This window comes from Periplaneta americana, chromosome 9 (genome assembly GCF_040183065.1).
Source record: "Periplaneta americana isolate PAMFEO1 chromosome 9, P.americana_PAMFEO1_priV1, whole genome shotgun sequence".
Classification (NCBI taxonomy): Eukaryota; Metazoa; Arthropoda; class Insecta; order Blattodea; family Blattidae; genus Periplaneta; species Periplaneta americana.
The window spans coordinates 128,194,785-128,219,067 of NC_091125.1; the positions used below are offsets into that span (position 1 = coordinate 128,194,785).

General features: G+C 33.6%; 2 protein-coding genes and 1 long non-coding RNA gene across 10 annotated transcripts in view; 1 reads left to right on the forward strand and 2 right to left on the reverse strand.

Annotated features, from left to right (window-relative positions):
• Window positions 1–9: 9 nt before the first annotated feature.
• LOC138706482 (methylenetetrahydrofolate reductase (NADPH)) lies at window positions 10–18,671 on the reverse strand. Of its 7 annotated transcripts, none has more exons than XM_069835821.1 (9): window positions 18,540–18,671; window positions 14,860–14,982; window positions 11,783–11,911; window positions 8,616–8,716; window positions 7,674–7,829; window positions 7,338–7,501; window positions 6,490–6,618; window positions 4,190–4,383; window positions 10–241 (listed from the first exon to the last, which is right to left on the reverse strand). In XM_069835821.1, exons 2-9 carry the CDS (start codon window positions 14,937–14,939, stop codon window positions 136–138), a joined length of 1,059 nt encoding a protein of 352 aa, XP_069691922.1. In that variant the 5' UTR covers window positions 14,940–14,982; window positions 18,540–18,671; the 3' UTR covers window positions 10–135. The 7 variants fall into 7 exon arrangements, with proteins under 7 accessions (XP_069691922.1, XP_069691920.1, XP_069691921.1 ...); XM_069835819.1 differs by lacking the exon at window positions 18,540–18,671 and adding an exon at window positions 18,330–18,472; XM_069835820.1 differs by lacking the exon at window positions 18,540–18,671 and adding an exon at window positions 18,324–18,454.
• Window positions 18,672–21,499: 2,828 nt separating this feature from the next.
• Window positions 21,500–21,870, forward strand: LOC138706485 (uncharacterized). Its single transcript, XR_011334018.1, has 2 exons — window positions 21,500–21,626; window positions 21,668–21,870. It is a non-coding gene; the product is annotated as an uncharacterized lncRNA (long non-coding RNA).
• Window positions 21,818–24,283, reverse strand: part of LOC138706484 (actin-binding Rho-activating protein-like) — a 31,227-nt gene continuing 28,761 nt past the window's right edge. For both annotated transcript variants that reach the window (XM_069835828.1, XM_069835827.1), the window contains exon 5: window positions 21,818–22,713. In XM_069835828.1, coding sequence (XP_069691929.1) covers window positions 22,609–22,713 — 105 coding nt within the window. In that variant the 3' untranslated portion in view covers window positions 21,818–22,608. The remainder of the gene's footprint in view (window positions 22,714–24,283) is intronic.

Consider the following 24,283-nt stretch of genomic DNA (forward strand, 5'->3'; position numbering starts at 1 on the left):
ATGGTGAAAGATAAACTTCTCAAATTGTTGTCACTAATTTATTGTAAATGTTTTAAAGTGAAAGAATATCCTCCATATTAACTACACAAGTATGCATGGGAAAGTGTGCATTTGCTGAGTTTTAAGGTAGTTGAATCATTTTTCTGAAGATTCTTCTGTTTCCTGTACATACATCAGTGACTTGGCTGGTTCAGCTGTGTAGAATCCTAGAAGCTTACAGGCTTCGGTGATAGATGATGCCCTGTGAGATAATAAAAATAGATTACGTGACATTCGTCGTACATTTGGGGAAAACCTCGAAAAAATTCCACCCGGGTTATGAGCCCAAGTGGGATTCGAACCCACACTCAAGCGCAGTCCTGGTCAGTAGGCAAATGTACCTACTGTCTGAGCTACGGCAGTGGCTTTCAACAGAATTTAAATAATGTATTCGTCTCTGGAGATCATTCTCTGACAGGACTAATATTGTGAAGAGAAGGACATCTCTTTTAATCTGTATGTTAATGAGGACTGTCTTCTATTTCTGCTATACTGTAAATAATTATAATAAATGAATACGCTACTTCAGTGAAATTTCGATATTTTTCCATACCACATACAAGAAAAAAGACATACTTAAATCATTGAAAATAACCTCAAAATTGTAATGATGTTATCAATAGGTAACAGTTCCATATAGTACACAACATTCTATACTAGATAATTAGCAAAGCAACATCTTTAGCATGACTTGTGGCTTGTGAACCATCCCAAATCTCGACCTCATCACTCTGAGCACGAGTCCTTATTTACTTGGTCAGTCATGGCCTACTGTTATAAATAAAAACAATTAACAATAGGTATTTCAGTCATAACGTCATAAAATACCAGATGAAGCTATGAGGTAATTAAATAATTAAAATACGATCATTTGGTCCAGGAAGCATAAATTTTGGTGCAAGATAATTCCTTTAACATTTGCTGTTGTATCTAAATTATTGAAATATCATTTGATCTAAGGAGCATCCATTTTTGGTGAAAGAATAATACATTTGACTTGTTTCTAAATTATTCTTGAATACTTTCTTAAATCACTTCAAACCAATGTAAATATAGTAGGATGACCATATTTAAAAAAAAAAAAAAACAGGATTCCTATTAAAGTTGACATGAATCAACATTTCATCTAAACATTTATTATTATGTTTATAGGCCTTTAATGTCAGTGAGCTGGATATTTGGCATCCCGAACATACTTTTCTCAGGCAGGGGATAAGAGGCTGAAAAAGGGACAATCCCATTGAAAACGGAATGTCTGATCACCCTAAATATAATATGGATTATGTATGAAGATAATTTTTTGTGTTGGGCTCCATTGTGGGTTATCGTTTATGTAAACAAAAACAAATGAAAATTAACATGTCACATAAATATTAGCCTATTTTAAGAAATGCGGGAAATCTGTAAGTAATAAAAAAATGTGCACCTTATGGAATAATTAATACTTAATAAGAATATTTAACACAATATGTGCCACATGTATATTTGTAAAGTTATTTCATTTCTTACTTTCGTCAAATAACGCAATGCAAATCAGAGTCTGTGGATACCCAGAATAGTGCAATCAGCTAGTCAGCCACCATTGTTATTCCATTTCAACGTGCTTGGGATAGAAACATTTAAAGTAAAACTCAATTTAGGCCAGTATCCGTGGCCCATAATATTAAAAATATTTGACTCTGATTTAGGCTACATTCATTTCCTATACAACTGTGTACGGAAAATAGCACGTGCTGGAATAACAATGGCTGATTTGTCAGCATTTCCAGTCCAAAGGACTGTGGTACTCTGGATATCCAAGGGCTCTGATACAAATCAGACATCAGTCCTACATGGTGTGGCATGGGAGGATATCGAAGTTCCTGTTTTCTGTGTATTTGTACACAATGACTCACATCTACCTTAAGGGCTGTATTCATAGACATTCTTAGCGCTGGCTTCCAGTGGATGATCAGCGAACTAACCAGTGTTAGAGATATGATATGAATCCCATACAAGTAACCAGTCGATAGCTGGGGCTAGTTTAGCATGCTTGTAGCACAGGCTAGCGAAATGTCTATGAATAGCACCCTAAGACTTTTTTTAATCAAGTTTGGTAATAGGGTTGCCAACTAGCTGCTGTTTCACCGGCACATCCGGAAATTTTGGCGGATCTCAATCTAAGACCGGTGGCCGGTATCAACACTTTACTGGCTCTACTTGTCCCGGTAATTTTATTAAATGAGTTTGAGAACTTGTAACAACAGCTTTCATCATATGCTAAAAGAGGAGCCAAAGATAATACGGGAATTTTCAAGTATTCTTCAACCTAAATACTTGATGGTTGTACATCAAAAGTGGAAGAAATTTTAAGTATTAGACAAAAATTAAGGCTGGAACTAGATCAAGATATACTTTATGATGAACTGTGCTTGTTAAACGACGTGGATTTTTCCTTTGTGAAAGATGCACATTTGACAAGTTTTATAAAATAAGTAGTGTAAATATTTTCAGGATAGAGATGCCTCAAAGAAATCTCCACAAATAAAAATGGTAGTTCAACACATGTTTGCTATTCCTTCAAGTATTCTTTTGTGAAGCGTGAATTCAGTATCATGAATATCTTGTGAAATAAAGTGAGGAATCATTTAAGTGTGGAAATAGTAAAAGCTGAACTTTTTACTGGGGAAAATCTTAAATTTAGATGTAGATCATTTTATCACCTTACAGCAGAATAAAAATAAGTTTTAAGGCTGTGATATCAAGCCTCAAATACAAAATTAAAAAGTCCATTTTGGAACACTGAAGCAAGATATTTTCTTAATTTATTTTTATTATTATTATTATTTTTTTTTTTGCTCATATCATATAGCAGATTCCGTATTTACTATGTTATATATATTCATCCAAACATGCGTGTATAAAATGGCCGGTAATTTTATTTACCAAAGTTGGCAACCCTATTTGGTAATGTACTTCTGGGAAGTATATATGGTATAATTTATTCCTCTTGTCTCTAGTCCAGAAAGCGAAATTTTATGTCCTTATCTGGGTGCATTATAATTTATTTAATTTATATACATCTTTTAAAGTTGAGCTGCGGCTTAGTCACATAGACAATGGCCTTTTACTGAGGCAACCTGAGTTTAATCCCTGGCAGCACCACAGAAATTTCTGGTGGACAAAGCAGCTCTGGGACAGGTTTTCTCCGAGTACTTCGGTTTTTCCTGCCAATTCATTCCAGCATTGCTCCAACATTCATATATCACTGCCCCCAGTCGCCCTGAGTGGCGCAGTTGATATAGCGCTGGCCTTCTGTGCCCAAGGTTGCGGGTTTGATCTCTGCTCAGGTCGATGGCATTTAAGTGTACTTAAATGTGATAGGCTCATGTTACTAGATTTAGTGGTATGTACAGCTTGATTCAGAGATTTTGGCCCTTGCAAAAAGTAAATAGACTAAAGGCGAGTATCTCATCACTACTGGCGGACTGGGTCACACAGGTCAGTAACACCTAACACTTCCTTCTTATCATGTTGCGGTACACTCCGTCTTAAAACACAATATTCTTCCACACGTCCCGTCACTAGCCATTATGTCTGTTGACTAAATAATGTCATGATGACTTATATTTTCTTGACCTGAGTGTCCCTCAGCTACAAGCAAGATATTATATTCATTCATCTTCTTCCTCTCCATTGCACGTTTGTTATTAAACTTCTTTCTTATTACGCAACACACAGCTCGCTCACTAACCAAACAACCAAGGACAAGGGCCAATAACACTGAATCGAGCTGTAAAAGAACTGCAGGACAAAATTCCGGCATACCGGCGACGCTGATATAACCTCGGCAGTGCGAGCGTCGTTAAATAAACCATAATTTATTTATTTTTTTTCACTGCCCCGAATGGTGTAAGAAATCTGACCATCTCGCACAGATTATCCCATTGGTCCATTGAAGTGACTTTCTACTTGATCAGCTTCAAGAGCCGAAAACAAGATTGAAGGAGGGAAGATTTATATGTTTTAAATAATAGCTTCTGAAAATAAACAACAAGCAGGAATATCGTTTGCAACACTTTAAAAGAAATGAATTGTTACACAACACAAAGAGTGTATGATTAGCATGTTTTCACACAGATTGATGCCTTTCAGAATGTTTATAAAATACCTGTTTAATGTGAAGAAGTGAACTGCTTGTAACTGGTTACTTGAGAATAGCTGGGACACTATCTTCACTGCTAAATGAACACCGAATTTTCTTACGGCCTCTTGATTGTCTCTGATTGGCTCAATAATGTTCAACACGGCTTTTGGAATCTCAACTTTACATATTCTCGAGAGATGCAGAAGTGAAGAGTATTCCTGTTGAAAGAAAAGAACTTCTGAAACAGTACACAGAAACTTCAGAAGAATAACAGTAGTCACCAACATTGCCAGCAGCAGCAGTAGATTAATTGCAAGTAGGCCTATATGACTTCAAATTTTCTCTTATACACTCTACAATATTTCCGTGAAAATCTAGACATTAATGGCAACTGATATTTACATCAAGAAGATCGAAATATTATATATTCCTAAACACAACTAAAAATTAGGATTTTTATGCGTAAGAGTAGTGTTCATTGTAGTTGATTATAATTATTTTCTGTTTATGACTTCATTCTTATTAATTTATTATAATTATCTTGGCTAAACTAACTCTGAGGCAGTTCCCTTCATATTCTGCTTTTACACCTGGCATATATACGAATTTATGACAGGTTAGATTTGGTTAATTGGAGCTTTTGTTATGTCTTTACATTATACAATCAACTGCACCTCCACAAAAGAAAATCCCTTATAAATTCAATGACTTTCACTTCGGAAATAACCGGAACTACTTCAGCGCTAGTTTCACCATTTCTTTCCGAAAGTAATTACCTTTTTGTTGGAATTCACTTACAGTATGTAAGCATTTTTATCATCCTGGGAGAGCAATATTATACAGAATGGATAAAAAATGTCAACAACGTTCAAGGAACCCAGTTAGCAGTGAGCCCCTACATGCTCAGTTTACCCTCGTAATAAATCCCGCTTCTGCTCGGGCATAGAACCGCATTTTTATTTGCAATACTTTCACGAAAACATCTTTACGGAGAAAGTGTTTCTGAAAATTCTGATATACTTTCCCGGTTTTTCTTATGGATAAGACAACGATATGCAGGCTCGTAAAAACAAAAGACGATAGAGGCTCGGTTCAGAACAACAGGTGAGAATAACTGGGTCTTGATAGAGGAAAAATTAGACTTAATTGATTTTTGATTAGAACAAAATCTTCGAAAACCTTTGCGCTGATTAGCTCAGCATGTAGGGATATCTAAACCTCAGTTCAATACGCCTCTAAATTGTTGAAGTTAAAATCGTACAAAACCCGTGTAGTGCATCAGCTTTTGCTTCCAGATGACGCGATTAGCATAAAGATAAATATCCGACAAGAAATATGGAACATTAGTCAAAATGATCTACAGAAAGTGTCCGGGAATGTACTGAAGAGATGTGAAACATGCCTGATTGCATTTAAAACAATAAGGTAAGCTTTTTCATTTGAGTTTATCTTGCCGCAAATTACGATCATAATCTGGCACGAGACGGTCTGCTATACCCCTGTAGCATTCGGAGACAGCTGGACGTAAGGTTGAACAGTGGCGTTTTGTCTCGTCCACAATGTATAAATATATGCACGTTCTTGCTCTTGCCTCAACTGCTGTTATTTTGAAGTAGAATATGTCTTTCCCTATGCTGAGTATAGGCACTGGTTCCAGGATCAATGGTGAAACAAAAAATGACAATTTCAAATGCGTACTGTAACACAGCCACAGCCGAATGCTATGGGCATGAGGGTGCCAAAGTTGCTTATAAAATTTGCCATGCCATGCAGACTCTCAGTAATATCTCGGCATCAAGAGCAGCTATAGACCTGTACTATCACTCGTTTTTATTTATAATCATAAGTTCTGCAATATTAAAGTGATAATAGACACTTAAGATACACTTTGAACCATAGTGAAAATTTGTTGTGAAGTGGGACTAATATTGGAATTTCGCTTCATATGAAGAGATTTATATTGTAAAACATTCAAACAAACACAACTGTTTCATTCCCGAAACTGGATGATGTATTCCACTTGCCAGTGTATCTCTGATATAGCGCAGAAATAGACAGGATTGATGAATATGTAGGTGATAATGACGGCAAAATGAGCATAGGATCTAGTGCCGAAAGTTACCCAGCATTTGCTCTTAATGGGTTGAGGGAAAATCTCGGATAAAAACCAACCAGGATTCGACCCTGGGCTGGCTAGTTTTGAAGTCAAACATGCCGACCACTATTCCAAAGCAATGCACATTTTATTTATTGCGCAGCAAATACTTTTCATGACAACTTTTCTATTGAACTTTAGAAGTAGAAATAGATTTTAAATTTATTACCTGTATAAGCATTATTCCTGGAATAATAGGCACTGTGATGCCAATTTTTCTGCACTGCAGCACAAAATTGATGAAAGGATCAACTTCGAAACAGAACTGTGTTAATATAAAATCAGCTCCTGCATCAACCTGAATAAAGAAGGGCAAGAAAATATATATCCATAAAAGCACTTACTAGGAACAGTACTTGAATTGTATAGTAGAGTCAGTCCATTTTATGAAATAAACAAAAACAACAGATAATATTGAAGAAATTGCAATGCAATGCAAATGGCTTTTAAGGAACTCCGAGGTTCATTGCCGCCCTCACATAAACCCACCATCAGTTCCTATCCTGAACAAGAGTAATCCAGTTTCTACCATCATATGTCACTTTCCTCAAATCCATTTTTATATTACTATTATATGAGAAGTGACTAAAAGCATTGCAAATGTGGATATGGAGAAGAATGGAATGTGTGAAATGGACAGACAGAATAAGAAACGAAGCTGTGTTGGAAAGAGTGGGTGAAGAAAGAATGATGCTGAAACTGATCAGAAAGAGGAAAAATGAATTGGCTGGGTTACTGGTTGAGAAGAAACTGTCTTCTGAAGGATGCACTGGAAGGATGGTGAACGGGAAAATAGTTCAGGGCAGAAGAAAATATCAAATGATAGACGACATTAAGACATATGGATCATATGAGGAGACAAAGAGGAAGGCAGAAAATAGGAAAGGTTGGAGAATGTGGGCAGAACACTATGAATGAATGAATGAATATTTTTCCACCAATTAAGGGCCGAGGAAGCTATTCAAAAATAGAAAGAATACAGTACATGTGCCTTATTGCAGTAACTTCGTTACATACTTTTTGTTTGAGGTACAGCAAGTCTTGATGAATAGAGTCTGCCTCTGGATGACCCATTGGATATCCAGCTACGCAGATTGTGAAGTAATTGCCGAAGTTTTCTCGAATGAAGTGAACAAGGTCTCTCGCATATCGAAAATCACTTGGGTCATTATCTGGTCTATCTGTAATTACATGAAAAATGTTACAGCTACGTACATATGTGTGTGTGTGTGTGTGTGTAAAAGTAGAGCAGTATCGTAATGTTTATTACTGCTATCCAAATTTCTTTACATTTGTTTAATTTTATTAGTAAAATATGTAGGTTTATCTCTAGCCTTAAAAATATATACTAACCTCCACGAAGAGCAAATATATTCTTTATGCCAATATTTCTAGCTCGACAAAGCAGGTTATAAACTTGTCTCTTGCTAAGTCCCACACACGACAAATGAAGTAGCACAGATTTGGTATTTCTCACGGCTGCAGCTAGTCTTAAGGCCCTTGGCGCACCTGGTGATATCCATTCTCAATTTGTACAAAACGAAACCACTAAATTTAAATAATTTAACAATATAATGTGCATTATTATTATTATTATTATTATTATTATTATTATTATTATTATTATTATTATTGATATGGTGGTATTTGTGAAGTACCTAATGGATATTTCAGAATTAATCATTATAAACATTTAACATGAATCATGATGTGATTTTTTAATAATTTCGGAAAGTTTAAGAAAGAACATTTTGATAATAGCTCGCTCATGACTCAGTGGTAGCCTTTCTGTCTTCCTTCGTGGCGATCTGGGTTCGACCCATGTTTGGATCATAAAGGAATTTGTTTTGGGCCAGAGTATGCGAGGAGTTTTTCTTGGGATTCTCCCATTTCCTCTCACCATTGTCATCATTCTACCAATACTCCACAATCATCCATACTTGGTGAGTGCCAAACCAAGCCTCCAGAACAAATAAAGAATAGCTAGAAGTTGTACACATTCGTATTTAATAAAGACTAATAATTATTAATACTAAATTTGTTTCAGTACAGTAACCGGTACTATATTTCCAGTTTCGATCAATAATTAAGTACATTGCTTTATTTGTAAAGGTATTCACAAAACAATTTAAATCTAAGTTATTTTAATAATGTTGTGTTTGTCCATGTTCCTTTGTATTGTAAAAACTTATTTGTTATCGAAAATCATACTAAACTTATATATATATATATATATATATCGACACACACACAAAAAGACAATACAGTTTAATATGTGAATAGAATTTGACTTACTGAGCAATGGTTCTGCAGATTCTGGACTGGGTGATGACAAACCAAGATGCCATGTAATAGCAGCAAAGAGTGGGTTGCAGGAATCATGTATCGTATGAACACTAAAATCATTTGCATTAGTTTTAAAAGTTTGAATTTAATTAAACAACGTAACATGTCCCATTGAGGACAAATGCCTCCTACAAGAGGGATAGCGTTTTCCTTATCTCATGCTGTGAGCTAATTCACGTAAAGGGTTTAAAAATTTAGATAGGTTTAAACTTAACTTCATTTCAGTTAGCTAATACAAACTGTATTTTATAAATACCAGTAGGCCTACATAATCTTTTTTTTGCTTTTTTTTTTTTTTTCCTATATTTTTCGTTTGTTCCATCCTTTCTTTTTATTTTATTTGCTCTTTGTACGAAGTATAAATATAACATATTGTGATGCTACATAAAGTCTATTGCGAAATTTTCGCAGAAATAAAAGTTTTCAACATTCTTGACACAAAACAAACGATTTTGGACATACCATCTGTCAATCTGTCTGTCCTGTCTGTAGGCAGTGATGTCTCCTAAACCAGCAGTTCCCAACATGTGCCGCAAGTGATTTGAAAGGGGTCTACAGAAACAAATTGTGTTATGAAGCGGTATTTTGACTAATTTTAACTTTATCATGTGCTCTGATTTTTATCAGCTTGCTGGAATATTATTTCTTTACCTCAGATTTTCGAGATACACAGTTAAACAGGAATAGGTTCGCTTGAAGGACTTCTCTTGACTTACAATTCTTGCATACCTATCCAATATTTTTCGTTTTTTAAATTCAGGATTAAAGTTTAACCTGTGAGAGGTCATGCAGTGCACTCTAACATCATAGATTGCACACAGTGGAAAAGATCGCACCATTAAATTTTGTCACTGCTATTCGAGTTTGATGTTGCTTTTTAAAATTTTTTTTTTGTTGTTGTAGTATGTTTAATTGAAATTAGATTTTATTACACTATTAACTATTTTTCTCATTGTAGAATGTAGCTTTGTAATAAGAGTTAACAATAATAATTGCCAAGAATGTTTAAAACACTAAAGTCTATTTTTGTAATACAAGCTTAGAACAATTGACAAGAATGTTTGATGTAGGTTATCTCAATGTATTACATGTGGCAGAAATATTATGAGATCGATCATTAAGCTACATAATACTAAAGCAAGTAAACATAATACCGAGAATATTATAACTAAAATGAGCATAGAATTTGACATGGAATCAAAATAAATATCTAGTACTGATACAAGTAAACACAAGTTACAGTAACCAGACGTAAGTGCAAGTTTGAACCAATAAATTATTGAGATTTGCGATAAATTAATTAGTTTACGAAATTGTATATTTATTATGTATAACTACTTTTGTATATAGATCTTTTTGTTAAATTATTAAGTTTAGTACTTTGTGAATTAATATCAATAAATCTATCACTATCACAAGTTACAGTAAAGACATATAATTACATTATGTTATGTCTCCTTGTACGACCGCGTGAGGGAGTGTAATGTACATAACACATTCTCTGCTCTCCTGTAGCTTGTATTTCGTCTAAGTCCACTTCGGACAATACCTGATTCACACAACTAGGGAAAGGATGCTTATTTTCCACCTAATTTACTCCTTAAATATATCTTCGTTATAGATTATTCATAACTCTTGACCTATAAACAAACAGAAAAAGCAACAAACAAACAAAACAAAGGAAAAACAGAGTGGAGTCATGCACCATACACTCGCAGTTTAACTCTCAGCATAAATGAACTAACAAGGAGACTGCCCCATTTTGATGTCAAGATTAGGGTCGGGGAAATTTTGGGTGAAAGTATGGCCAAATCCATAAGATACATATCTCGGCTTTTTTTTTTTTTCATAAAGGGCTGGGTTCAAGAGAAAAAAAATTGGAAAATTACTAGTCATACGACTGTAGCATAACTATTCATTTCATGAAGGATGAGTGGAACAGAGAAAAATTCTTTCTGGCACAGGGATTTGAACCTGAGTTTTCAGCTCTATGTGCTGATGCTTTATCCACTAAACCACACCGGATTCCCATCCTGATGTCGGATTGAATCCTCTCAGTTTAAGTTCCACCTCTTGGGTTCCCTCTAGTGGCCTATCCTCATGCACTTCATCTGATACAAAGATTTTCCAGAAACTTTCATTTTCATTGGTAAAACTGTTCAGCAAAAGTAACTCTGTTGTTCAAATCTCAAACTTTCAATTCTTGGGCTATCAGTACCTGAATCTTATAAGGATGGGACTTTAAATCTGTGAACAATATCCTGCCCAAAGTGCGGCGTGACAGAATTAACGAAATAGCGTGTCACCATGCAGAATATTAAGTTACGGACTCCTCAATTAAGAGATTCTCACAGCTTTGGCATTTTCTGGTGTTCGGACATTTTCCTTGGTCATATATGCTCCTTGCTCAGTGCTGAACCTTCTGTTTCGAATTTCTCAACTCAGGTCTGTATAGCAGGAGCAGACAGAATTGAATCATGATGTCAGAACTCTCATCTTGCAGCTTCTACACAGTCTTTTTTTTTTTTTGTAAAATGATTTTATTGAAAACGCATATTGCTTACCTGACCATTTATTCACTATTAATTGATTAACTAGTGGACTTACTCGTGTTAATTATGTAAGATTTGTGCAGCTTACAGCTGTTTCAGTGCTTCACGCACCATCCTCAAAGCCTACTAGATCACGGCGTCATCTCGAACTTCTCTGCCTGTTATGTGGGTGTGTTTGATTGTTGAAAGGTGTTGAAGAGTGGAGTCAAATAGTGTGTGTTTACTGAAATTTATCTGTTGAGAATTTGATCGGGGTGTGTTTTAGTGTGTTTGTATATTTCGTATTGTTCTAATGTGTTGAGTTTTTGGTTCTTGGGTTGTATGTGTAGGATTTCCATGTCCGCATTTATGTTATTGTATGTATGGTTAGCATTGGTTATGTGATCGGCGTATGTATTTATTCACGTCCACTAAATGGCATTTTTGTGGGAACAAAATAGCATCTCTTTACTGTAGTCATGACAACGAAAATTAATAGTTTGAAATGTACAAAATAAAATCTTCCATTATCTCGCACCACTCTGCACTTTAATTATTTGTGGTTTAAATGAGTTGCAGTTATACCTTCTCAATAGATCTTGATGGCCCAATTCAGATTTTGGTGGAGATATTTCAAATGAACAAAAGTAGTCCCCAGATGATAGCCTCTTACTTATTTTCTCTCGTAAATCTGCGTCTTGGACTTGGATTCCCCTAAAATAAATAAATAATAATAAAACTATTAATTTGAGAATTACTTCCTATTCCTTATTGCATTTCATGAGAACAAATGATAATATAAATCTAGTGATGGCAGTATTAATTTGTACGGTATTAGTGTTTTTATTATTAACATTATTTTGTAATAATGAATGCATTTTACATTTGAAATTGTTTCTTTAATAAGGGGTTAGGTACAGCTTACAGCAGTAAAATTTTGGAAATATTCAACATTTTTTTTCTCCATTACTGTTTGTTGTACAATAATGAAAATTAGTATGTGTAAAACGCTGTCATACTGCTATATGAAAAACATATTTTTACGATTAAAAAAAAAATACTTTTTTTTTTTTCCTCAAAATTCAGTTCACTGTGCAGTGATGAAGCGTTTCCCACATAATTAAAAAAGTAACCAACATTCTGTGATGAAAGTTTTTGTGTTTATTTATGCATGTCATATCTACAATATGATGCAAGATCACTTCTCTATCTTTGATAGATTGTCTGATAAGAAATAAATTCATTAAAAAAAAATGGCCAAATATCAGTACCGGTACTTTCTTCTAACACAAAAAAAAATATTTATTAAGGAATGTAGTTGAAAGAGCATAATATTGTAAACATGAGTTTCAGCAATGAAATAAAAGAGAGAGAACATGAAAAAGTTAATAACTTTATCAGTTATGAGGGAAACGCTTCATCACTGCACAGTAAACTGGCATCATTTTGAATTTTGAAAAAAATATTTATAAATAATTTTTTTAATCGCAAAAATATATTTTTTTTTTCACATAGCAGAAGGATAGTGTTTTAAAAATACCAATTTTCAATATTGTACAAGATACAGTAATGGAGGAAAAAAGTGTTGAATATTTCCAAAAATTTTACTACTGTAAGTCATACCTAACCCCTTAACCCATCATTAATCATTTTCTTACATTATATCTTAATTAATGTTTTTGTAAAGATAAATGAATATGGTTTTATCAAACATCGTAATAGGTACCGGTACCAGTACTGTTCATTGTACAAGGTGCCATTTATTTTTCTGTTAAGATGCAGTACCTTCTCCTAATTATTGAATTGATTTTTAACAAATACTTGTAATGTAGCAGTAGAATTGAATCCTTTAAAATATGAATAACTGTGTCAGCACACGTAAATAGCGAATCATTAAACAATGCATGTGTCAATAAATGAAAAAATGCTGAAACAGAAAATCATAGCTGCAAAGCCTTATGCTACTAAAAGTAAGGTACCAGTTCAGAGCATGCATATACAGTAAGCTACCGGTGTATTAAATCTCTGTAGGCTATACATTGAAGCAGATGGAGTCTCTTTTTGCATTGTTATATTATATAACTAGATTTTAGATATCGGATTTTGTTCATACTCAGTATATAAGAGTTAATTTATGCATGAATGCTAATAATTTAAGTATTTTTTACTTCTAATTTTTAATACCTAGTACTGGTATTATGTTTACACGAGACAATTTATGGAGTTTAAATAAGAAAATGTACGTATTTAAAAGCAGTATTAAATTTTGTTATGCATAGATTAGATGTTTTACTTTTATACTGTGTGACTTCCATATCAAAATACTTATCGATAAGATAGAGATATATTCAGGGGAGTAGATGATACCAGTACCTATATATGCCTACTCTCTTAACCAAACATTCAAAATAAAGAATATGCGGGTATGAACTTATTTTGTTAATTTCTTTTTTTTTTAATTATTATTATTTCGTTATATTTAAGTAATTCGTTTATTTTGAATGTAATACCAGTATATTGTTCAGTTTATTATACGAAATTTTATGCACAATTTTAGTGTTATGTTGTTCTTTCCTTTTATAATTTTCTTATGTGCCGGTACCTTACCTATTATATAGCCGTCTTTATTTGGTGTGTTATATTAATAAATGTTTTGAAGTATCATTATGCTTGATATTCAGTCGAACATTATTTACGAGTGTATGTAGGTCTGTTTCTTTATGTTACATAAGCCATACCGGTACTAATTTCTATGGTAATATCTGGATATGCCATTAATATACAAAACAGCATGGAAAATTACAGTTTTCCATTATTAATACTATTCTCTTAATTTAAAATTAAAATTTAAATAGTACTGGATGGCTTCATTGTTAAGATATCTGAGTGTTAGGTAACATCAACATTACAAACATGTATACTGGTATGTATTTTTGTCAGTACTGTAGGCCTATAGTAAAAAAACGTAATTGTACGGCACATAAGAAATAAAAATATTCACTTTGTTATTTTGCTATCCATCTTCGGATTGTTTATGAAATTTACTTGTGAATGATTGGGTAGCCAAACGACCGCACTCTTGTACATGTACAGCATGCCACACCATGAACTTAACCTGGGCTATTGCATGGATGATGATGATGATGATGATGATGATGATGATGATGATATGTGAATTAATGATGGCGAAATGAGTCTCAGGTCCAACGCCTAAAATTACCCAGCAATTCTGCTTCAATTGGTTGAGGGAAAACCCCGAAAAAAAAAACAAGATTTGAACTCGGGCCCACTCGTTTCATAGGTAAACGTGCTGACCATTATTCCACAGCAGTGGACAACTGAAACATTACATTTATAAAAGCACTTGAGAAGTAGGTTACAATACTTTAGCCGAATCTAATTAATATTTTAATAATGTGTGATTTAACAGAATTCTTCTTTCATGTAAAAAGAAATTGTGAATTTTTTGTGTCTTCTTCCCCTAAAAATTTCTAAAAATCGAGACGGCCCCCCATGCAAATGATGTCCGTCCTCCATTTTGGGCGGCTGTGACACAATGCCTATGAATTAAAACTTACTGCAAAGCCCTATTTCCACTAAATACAGATCTGTAAATTTTTAATGTACGGTAAGTAATAAATTATATATTGTTGTAGGCTTACCTATTTCTTGTTGGATGATATTTCTTCTTGGTCCAGTATTTACATTCGTTGTTAGAATGTTGTAGAACTGTCTCCCTCATGTTGCAGTGTTTTTACCTCTTTGACGAAGTGTTCAATTCACTCCTGTAAGTGCAGTGATTGAAGAATGAACAACTTTCAAAGTCACAAAAGTTGCTTTCTGTTCCATATTTGTACCTAAGGTTCATCATTCTTACATAGTTACACAATTATTTATTATATTTTGAATGAAATTTGTTTATTAGACACTATAAAACTCGTACCAGTATACACAATTTGTATTGTATGCACTGGCATTACTGAATGAATTAGAAATAAAGTTTTTTTTTTAATGTATTATGACATAAGTTATGAAAGAAGTAGGGTATCAGTTAACCTTGGACCGTTCATAATCTTTAATAGTATTCTGGCAGATACTGACGTAAAAGTATGACTTTTAATTTTTTATGTACATTTTTGTCAGTGTTGTCAGGTATGTTTTAATAGTCTACTACAAAGATCAGGGATAAAGTACCGTAAGGAATGCATTTTTAAAAGTCTGAGGAATGTCATTATGACGCGAAAGGAGAACTGACGAGACAACAGAATAAAGAAAAAAAAAAGTAAAACTCATAATCGACACACATAAAACAAATAACTTGAGAATAATCTCTGAAATTGAAACAGAACTGTCATTATGACGCGAAAGGAAAATTGACAAGACAACAGAATGAAAAAAAAAAAGTAAAACTCAGAATCGACACACATAAAACTTGAGAATAATCTCTGAAATTGAAACAGAACTTTTTGTAAATGGAAACATTTTGAAAAAGGTTGATTTATTCCAGTACCTACCTATCTTAGCAATGTCGTGACAAAGTCGGGAGAAAGAAAGAGGATATTAAGAACTGAATGCAAAAAAAAAAAAAAAAAAAAAAAAAAAAATGTAGCCTTCGTACAGTTATAGCCTACATATCATTTTCTTTTCCTGTTGTACGGAGGAGGAACCCTAATGCTTACACTGTGGCCTGAGGCTTATTGTGCTTACCATTCCTATTCTGTGAATGATTGGGTAGCCAAATGGCCATACTCTTGTACAAGTACAGCATGCTGCATCATCAACTGAATCCGGACTATGATATGGATGATGATGATGATGATGATGATGATGATAGGTATGTGAATGATGGGGAAATGAGTCCGAGATCCAACGCCGAAAGTTATCCAGCAATTCGGCTTCAATTGGTTGAGGGAAAACCCCAAAAAAACTCCAACCAGGTAACTTGGCACAACCAGAATTCGAACCTGGGCCCACTCGTTTCACAGCGATGAACCTATATATATTTGATAAAAACAAGCATATTTCAAGAAAAACTAAGCTCGTTTCTTTAACTGTAATATAAAAGTCAAACTTGCTCTGTGGTTGGAAAACATGGAAGGTCTCACAGAAAATTGCAAAGTGATTGCAGATTTTTATTAATCGTCGCTTTTAGCCAATCTTCAGTAGCTATAATGTGGCCAGACATAACAAACGGTAATTAATCTGTGAACAGAAGCCAACTAGAATCCAATTACTGAAGAAGCTAAGATAAGCAAATGCAAATGGTAGATAGATCATACTATCTTAAGGAAACTTTACGAAGGAATGTGTTGAATTGAAACTCTCAATATGCTAGAAAATGAGGTTCCTCAAGAAAAATGTGGAGAATAATTAATGAAGAAGAAATCGTGGAAGCTGGAAAGAACTGAACTGAAGTAAAGAGGATGGTTGGCAATCAAATGATATGGAGGTTTTTTAGTGCTGCCCTTTACTTCACTGGGAGTCATAGGGACTGATGATGATGATGATGATGATGATGATGATGATGATGATGATGATGATGATGATGATGACGATGACGAATGACAACTGTTCTTTATGTTCGTTGTACAAAAATGCACTGTTAGCCAAACGATTAAAGCATTGGATTTCCATACAAAAGAGTTGGGTTCAAATCCTGATGCGACCAGTGGAATTCATGGAGTACAAAAACTAAATTATTTGCAAACTTCTTAATGCATTACCATCCCACAAATCTGATGAACAATGGCAGATATAATAATTGCGCATTCATGAGAGTTTATTCTTTTATTCCGTTTGCAGAGAGGGCTGACGGAAACCCTCCTGCAGTACAACTGATCTAGCTCTTTTACATGTATACCACATCTACATAGTTCTGACTTTGCCAACTGTGCAACAGGTCTTGCGAAATACCGTACTTCCTCGCATTAAAGACACTAAAAAGTTGTACATCTAGCCAGTATTCTTTATTTAGTATCACCTAAGCTATATTATATACCCTGTGCTATATTTTTTTTATGAAATGAGGAGAAAGATGAGGTGAGATGTATGTAAAGTGATAGTGGAATAAAATTTATACAATTGAGAAAAATGGAGAACTCCGGGAAAACTCATTCTCCAATCTTGTCTGTTACAAGCATTTTTCCAGTCAATGCGTGGTAACGAACCTGAGTTCATGCATAGTATGATAAGCCTGTACTCTAGCATTGAGCTAGGCAAAAGAAATGGTTGACCTGATCGCATGAATAGGAAATATAACATATTATTCGGTCACATCATTTTGTTCGAAGTTTTTAATTACAATAATGATTCTCAATAATTTATTATTATTACTTCTTATATTCTGCATTGATTTTAAATAGAAGTAATATTGAGATTGCTCAAATTAAATCAGAATAGAGAATGGCGTTGTACAAAAAATCGTGTTACACTTTTCTTCAGGTTCGTATGAAGTATTTAAATTATGCAAATAAAAATTAATACGCTGATAGTAAGGAAAGAATACAATTTTTATCAAGTGCCTATAGCTAAACGTGTTGCATAACATGTCACAAGTCTCAATTAGAACAACGTTGATGACCTTGACCACTCTACTACTGTATATCTTATCTTAAAATCATTCCTCATCAGACTGGCCTATCTTCATTTTCTAGAACAAGGTTAATATTATACTTCCGCTCTTGGACATATCAGCCAGAGATGTTTACTACCATACAAACTATTGCTACTACTCTTACTACTACTACCACAACTACTATTACTACTTTCACTATCAACTAATATTATTATTAGTACCCGGTATTCTATTATTATTATTACCGGTATTATTATTATTATTATTATTATTATTATTATTATTATTATTATTATTATTATTATTGGTTTTAGTAATGTAGTTGTAGTAGTAGTAGTAGCAGTAATAGTAGTTGTTACCAGTATTGCTATATAATTAGTATCACTACCACTGCTACTGTTCCTGCTCCTATCACACCACTACCATTAGGCCTACTACTGTCATGTATGAGTGACCACTACTCGAAGTCTGGTTTTAGTTTAATTGATTAATTTTATATTAACGTACTTTGTTAGAATAAAATGTTAAGCAACATTTTGGCTTTAGGCCTACTTTTACCCCCACATGTTAATGGTCATCACACTTCAACCTGGGCAGACTGCTGCTGTTGTCAATAATGTTGCTTAAGAGTAACAACTACAAGAAAATGTCCAAGTTTCTTGTGGACTGATGATTTCACCAGAGTCTTTCTAATTGTGACAATAGATGTCTTCTGTTTTTGTAGTAATATGTTTAATTAGAACAAGTTAAAAATATCTCTTTACTAACCCTTCTCTAAATAGCTGCCTGAAATATATTTTATATATTAGTACTTTAATACTATTTTTTTCATTTGCTTATGTAATTGTATTGATAGCTACTTGTAAGTGTCCTTGATATTCTTACAAAAGAAAGAGAAAGAAAAACTAACTGAAGAGAACTTTATGTACCTAGTTAATGCTGCTCTCTATTGCGAATTTGCTGACACAACAACTACTCGTATTACTTCTGTTTCTACTACTATTATTTCTTTTATTTGTAACACATGTTATAATGTAGTATAAATGCTTTGACCTGTTCTTAGAAAGCGACTTTACTTCCTGTTTCTTATCATGCGTTTTTTGTAACAAGAGCGAACCTTAGCCTTTTTTTTTCTCTTATAAAAAAGAGTAACGAAGATAATAATGTGCCAGAGAAAGTCTCTTAACTTCAACAGTGTTACATAACATTTTATTACAAGGCATGTGTAATGATGAAATTAAATACCGGTAACTAAAATGCGTATAATAATTGTATTTAAGTGATTACATTTTATGTATCTGGGTGTGAGTGCTTTTATGATGACAATAAAATGAAGTTTGTACGAAAATTAGTAATGTTATGTGAGAAACTGCACTTAGCTGAATGCTGACAGTTACAGATCAATCGAATCTGTGTTCAGTTCCTTACAGAAACATAGTCTTATATAGGCTTTTCTCGATGGAGTCTAGACACTGTATTCCTTATCCTTGGATTTGTCCTGTGTTGCCTTAAATCGACTACTAAAGTCATGCTGACCACAGTATCAAGGAGTCCTGCCACATGAATTGTCACTGAAGTGAGGACTCAGTGAACAAAAGTGATGTTGATGATTATGACGGTGACAATGAGGACGAGAATGACGATGAAGAGAAAGAGGAAGAAGATAGTTGAGGAAGGAAATTCTCTACAGCGACTCTCTACTGCTCCTTTGGTATTATCGCCGCGCTCTCATGGTTAACATGTGGGCATCATACAATAACGTGCGGTGTGCTTTTAAAACATAATTTTGCCGACCGATTGTTGCTCTATAGGTTTCACTCTAAGCGTCACGTTGTCACGTCTACTTCCTCGATAAGAATAAGCACTAGTTTGTTATATTGTTATTTCATATACGAGTACGTTGACATTCTTAACTCTTAATAATAACTCTTTAATATTAATTTTTAATCACATACCTTAATGTTCGACCTCAGCACAAGACATTGCAACCTCGGTTTTATTCCACGTGGATTAGACAAGTAAGTGTCTTCTAATAATGGAAGCAGCTTATTGGTTGCAATGTTAAAATTGAGGCGAGTGATTGGAGCGGCGACATAAGAAATTGAAAACAATAATGCAATTAAATTTCAAAGACCTGCCGAATGTTATGCACGAGGCCGCTCAAAGACCTGCCGAATGTTAACCATGAGAGCAAGGCGATAATAGTTTATATGAGACTGAAGTTAATACACCCGTCATGATTGTTTAGGCATACACCTCTACAGAATTGGAATACTTTCATCACCGAACTGACCCTTTGTGCTCCAAAGAAGAGGAAATGGATACGAGTCATATAACAACATACGACGCACATTCAAATTGAGATAAAATCTCTAAATATTGGGTAGCAAGAAGAAAAATGACTTTATTGTCAAATTTAGAGCATTCGATACATACATACAAATGATGAAATTATTATTGTTGATTCGATAGTAATTAAGAGATATTGTGGTACAATCACCTGTGGAGAATGGAGAAAGATTGAGAGCCAAGGAGGATTTGGAACTGGACTCCTCCAGATATGTAGAAGAAAGGTAGATCGAAGAAGTAATGGATTGATGGTAGCTACTGTATTTAGCTATAGAAGGAATCAGCTTTCAAAATAATAATTGATAAGACAAAAAGGCGTGATTATTCTTGACAGGAAAATGGACATTTATCTTCCTCCCACAGACACTGTGTATGTCTTGTGTTTATGCTATGTTGTCCAAAGCAATGCATTTGCGTAGTGTTGATCGCATTAAAAGGAAGTCCAGTTATTTTTTCTGGAGACAAAACGGGTCAAAGGGCATAATTACTGAAGTAAATGATTATGGTGACTGATTACCAGTACCAGTTACACATTGTAATGTTTATTCAATTCATTCCCCTCTAACGTAAGTAATACAAATATATTTCACAAGAGCTCTAACAACCAATAAATCTCTTTTTTCCGCAGAAATTTTACTGTTGATGCTAAATACAGTATTTTAGGGTCAATTTATAATGAGAATATTCTTCATAAGCAGGAAAATAATACATGATACTAACCACAATAATCTTAGTCTTTAACATTAGATTGTTCCTTTGTTTGATAAGAAATATATTTATTTTCAAATACAATTTATTTATAAAACAACAGTTACATTCAACAACAACAAAATAGACAGTAAAAACAACATAGTTAACAAACAAAAACAACCAAAGAGAATTCAGTACACGAGATTTCTTTATAGGATAAAAAAATAAATAATCAAAATACAAATCAAAGATTCCATAAAATATTATAGATAATATAACATTCCTTCACAAAATACTAGGCCTACTTGCTTCATCTTTTCCCTAACACGCGTTGAAAATCACTGACACTCTTTTAGTAATAACATTATCACATGGGTCTGTAGCCTTTTGATATGATATGAAGCTTTTCTTTAGAAACTTTCCGAAAAATTGTCAAGAGAGAGTTTACAAGAGGAAAAACATTTTTATTAAATTGGAACACTCAACTTTATTTTTCTCTTTTTTTTTTTTTTTTTTTTTTTTTTTAAGGGACTTGCACGTTAACATTTCTGAAAATTCTGAGAAGAAATTGTAATCTTTTAATTAATTTCCTTAAAATCTATGGCTGTGAGTCTAAAAAAAATATAAATTAGAACTTCCTGAGTTTAGTGTTGAAAAAAATAAATAAAGGGGCTGTTAATTAATGAAGCCCCGATCATAAAAAATTAACATTTTTGGTCAGTTTTTGTTATTATCCTCTATATATACGGTATTAAAGTGGACACTTTATTCTATTTCGATTATAAAATGAAAAGAAAAATGAGTTTCCCATCTCACGTAATTTTGAAGTTTCTTAACCTTTAAAGGAGAGATAACAGAATGTAAAGATGGATGCCTAAATATCGATTACAGTAAACATAATGTCATTTAACTACGTATTTAATGATGCAAAAAGCGTAAAATTTTGTTCATAAAAGTACACGTATAATTTTATTAGACAAAAAGAATACGGTACATTTTTTTTTCTCTCTTTAAATTTTCATTCAGCTTGTAAAACAGATCAAATAAGTCCCTGTTATGAGCGAAAAGAAACTGCAGATGTATTTTTAGGACATCTCGTGAGATTGTAGAGGTCTTTGACAAACAAAGAAGAATGTAAAGAAAAAATGAGAGGTGATGGGCTTTCAAAGCCTATTTGAATTGTTTAGATTTCATGTGTCTGAGTGTATTATGCTGGGAGATAAGTCCGGGCACTTCAAGGGATAATATCGTGTTGATAATATAAAATTGTGTATTTATGATAGAATAAATATCCAGAGAAAATCTGCCTTCATACCCTCTTTGTTCAGCAAACTGCTAAGATTGTCTAGATAGAGCTTCAATATGAAAAACTGTCGCACTAGCAATGTGGCTAGTAGTGTAATCCTGCAGTCTGGTGATGATGAAGAGAAACGTAATAATTTGTATATTATTAATTGTATAATTTAGTTCAGTGAAATAAGGAACTCGGTGTGCTGTTTACTTTACAATAAGTGCTACCGTATAATTATTGCGATGAAGACATCTTTACATAAATCCACATTGTTTTAATTCGTGAAGTTAGTTTTTGTGGTTTGTGGTAAAATCTTTTATAACAAAAAAAATTTGTAATGTACACAATAATAGCTGTAGATACAAAATGTAGCAAGACTCAGGCTTTAGAATGGTGTTTTTTGAACTGAAGTCCAGAAACATGCACTGCTCTTATTCTATACTTATAGGCCTATGTCTTTCAGATCCAAGTCAAAATCATATGATTATGAGGAACTCCTTGCATTTATCAGCAATGTCCTTCTTTTGCAATCATTTCCATCTGAGCCTGGAATATTTCACCAATTTCTGGAAGTGACTTGCGCAGTATGACAGGAACATCATCATCTCGTCTCTGGAAATTATAAAAATAAAATTGTATTATTCTAGGTAACATAATAAAAATAGCAGTGATTATATCCATTCATATTTATACTTATATGCGTGAATAAATTTAGTAACTTTTCTCTGAAACTTAATCCGTAAAACTGTATTGCTGCTGAAGGAGAACACATAAAATACAGTATTTTATTTGATATGTAACTTACGTGTGAGGATTTAAGACTACAGCTCGAACACGGAGAGTAGGCCTATACAGATCTAAGTTCAACTGCTTATTCTATTTTCAAAAGCAGAAGAACACGCTCTCAAAGTTGTCCAAACTTTGAAAGGATATCTTGTAGTTTAAAGCTTCGGGCACATATTGAAAGTTCATGAATATACTGTACATATAATTACAAGATAAATTTGATTGTCTCATGAAGATGACATTTTTTTCACTATGCACTTTACAAATTCGGTATCAATTCAGGTCTTTCTCATGTTATCAATAATGTTTCTGTTTCTAGTTTATTTTCTAAGCTAACATTTACAAGAAATATGGAAATGAAACCATTTGCTTGCACCCAAAGAAGGATATAAATCTTTCATTTCATGTATTTCACACAAGACATTTTTAATATTACCAAAAATAAAATACCGTATTATCTCACTTGAATTATAAATCGTGCATTCTTAAGTTTGTAGTACTGATTTTGAACAAATTCCCATGATGTAGTTACACTGGTACACAATCATAATCGCATTTAATGTTATTTTGCTATATACGGAAATCAATAATTTAATTATCATTAGTATAAGTAGAGATATTAGTCTGTCCTACGTACAGTATTCGCCATCTTCACCCTCAAAGGAAGCTACCTGGCACCCCAGATTACATATAACAGATTGGTCAGTCTTATGGGCTTTGAAGGCAACAATTTTTATCAATTTCATTATGCCATCATCTAGTGATTGCATAAGAAGTCACGTTATGACTCTCATTTGAATTGCATGGAGCAACTGTACTTTCATCTAGTGGTCGTTACTAATCGACAGTGGCGATCCTGGTGGTTGTTTTTTCCACACATTACCGTTTTTGACATGGGGATGGCCAATCTGTTATTTATGTGATCAGGGCTGGTACTCATTTCTGTTAGAGGATGAGTCGATTCCAGAGCCATAGTGATTAGGCCAATTGGAAAAATCCATGACCCTATTTGGGATCGAACCCGCGACCTTGGGGTTTATAGCATAGCACACTAACCAATACGTTACTATGAATTGTATTTCTTATTTTACAAATAACCAATAGAAGCGACCATTTAAGAGGAAAAATAGGCTATTTCAAGGATATTTGCTCAATAATAAACGTTATTTTTACTGCTTGCTGTGAAAGCAGATAAACTTTCATTATAAAGAGCAGCTATTCCAGTCGTTTCGGGATTTTAAGTTATTTGTGATCAGGAAGGAATTTTGGATTACATTTTGCAAATTTCTACAGAATTTTTGTCTGTTTCTGTGACGGCTAGAATTGCATTAATTTTACGAAATAATCTGTGTAATTTTTAAAACCCTAACACTCAAGCGTCCCTATCTAGTGTACG

Excerpts from the sequence above, each read along its gene's own strand:
- LOC138706482 (XM_069835821.1), bottom strand. The coding sequence starts at position 14,939 with ATGAGGGAGACAGTTCTACAACATTCTAACAACGAATGTAAATACTGG. Across the intron at positions 8,717-11,782 it reads CATCAAGATCTATTGAGAAG|TGTTCATACGATACATGATT; the intron begins GTATAACTGCAA and ends AAATGATTTTAG. Across the intron at positions 6,619-7,337 it reads TGCTGTACCTCAAACAAAAA|GTTGATGCAGGAGCTGATTT; the intron begins GTATGTAACGAA and ends TTCTTTATTCAG.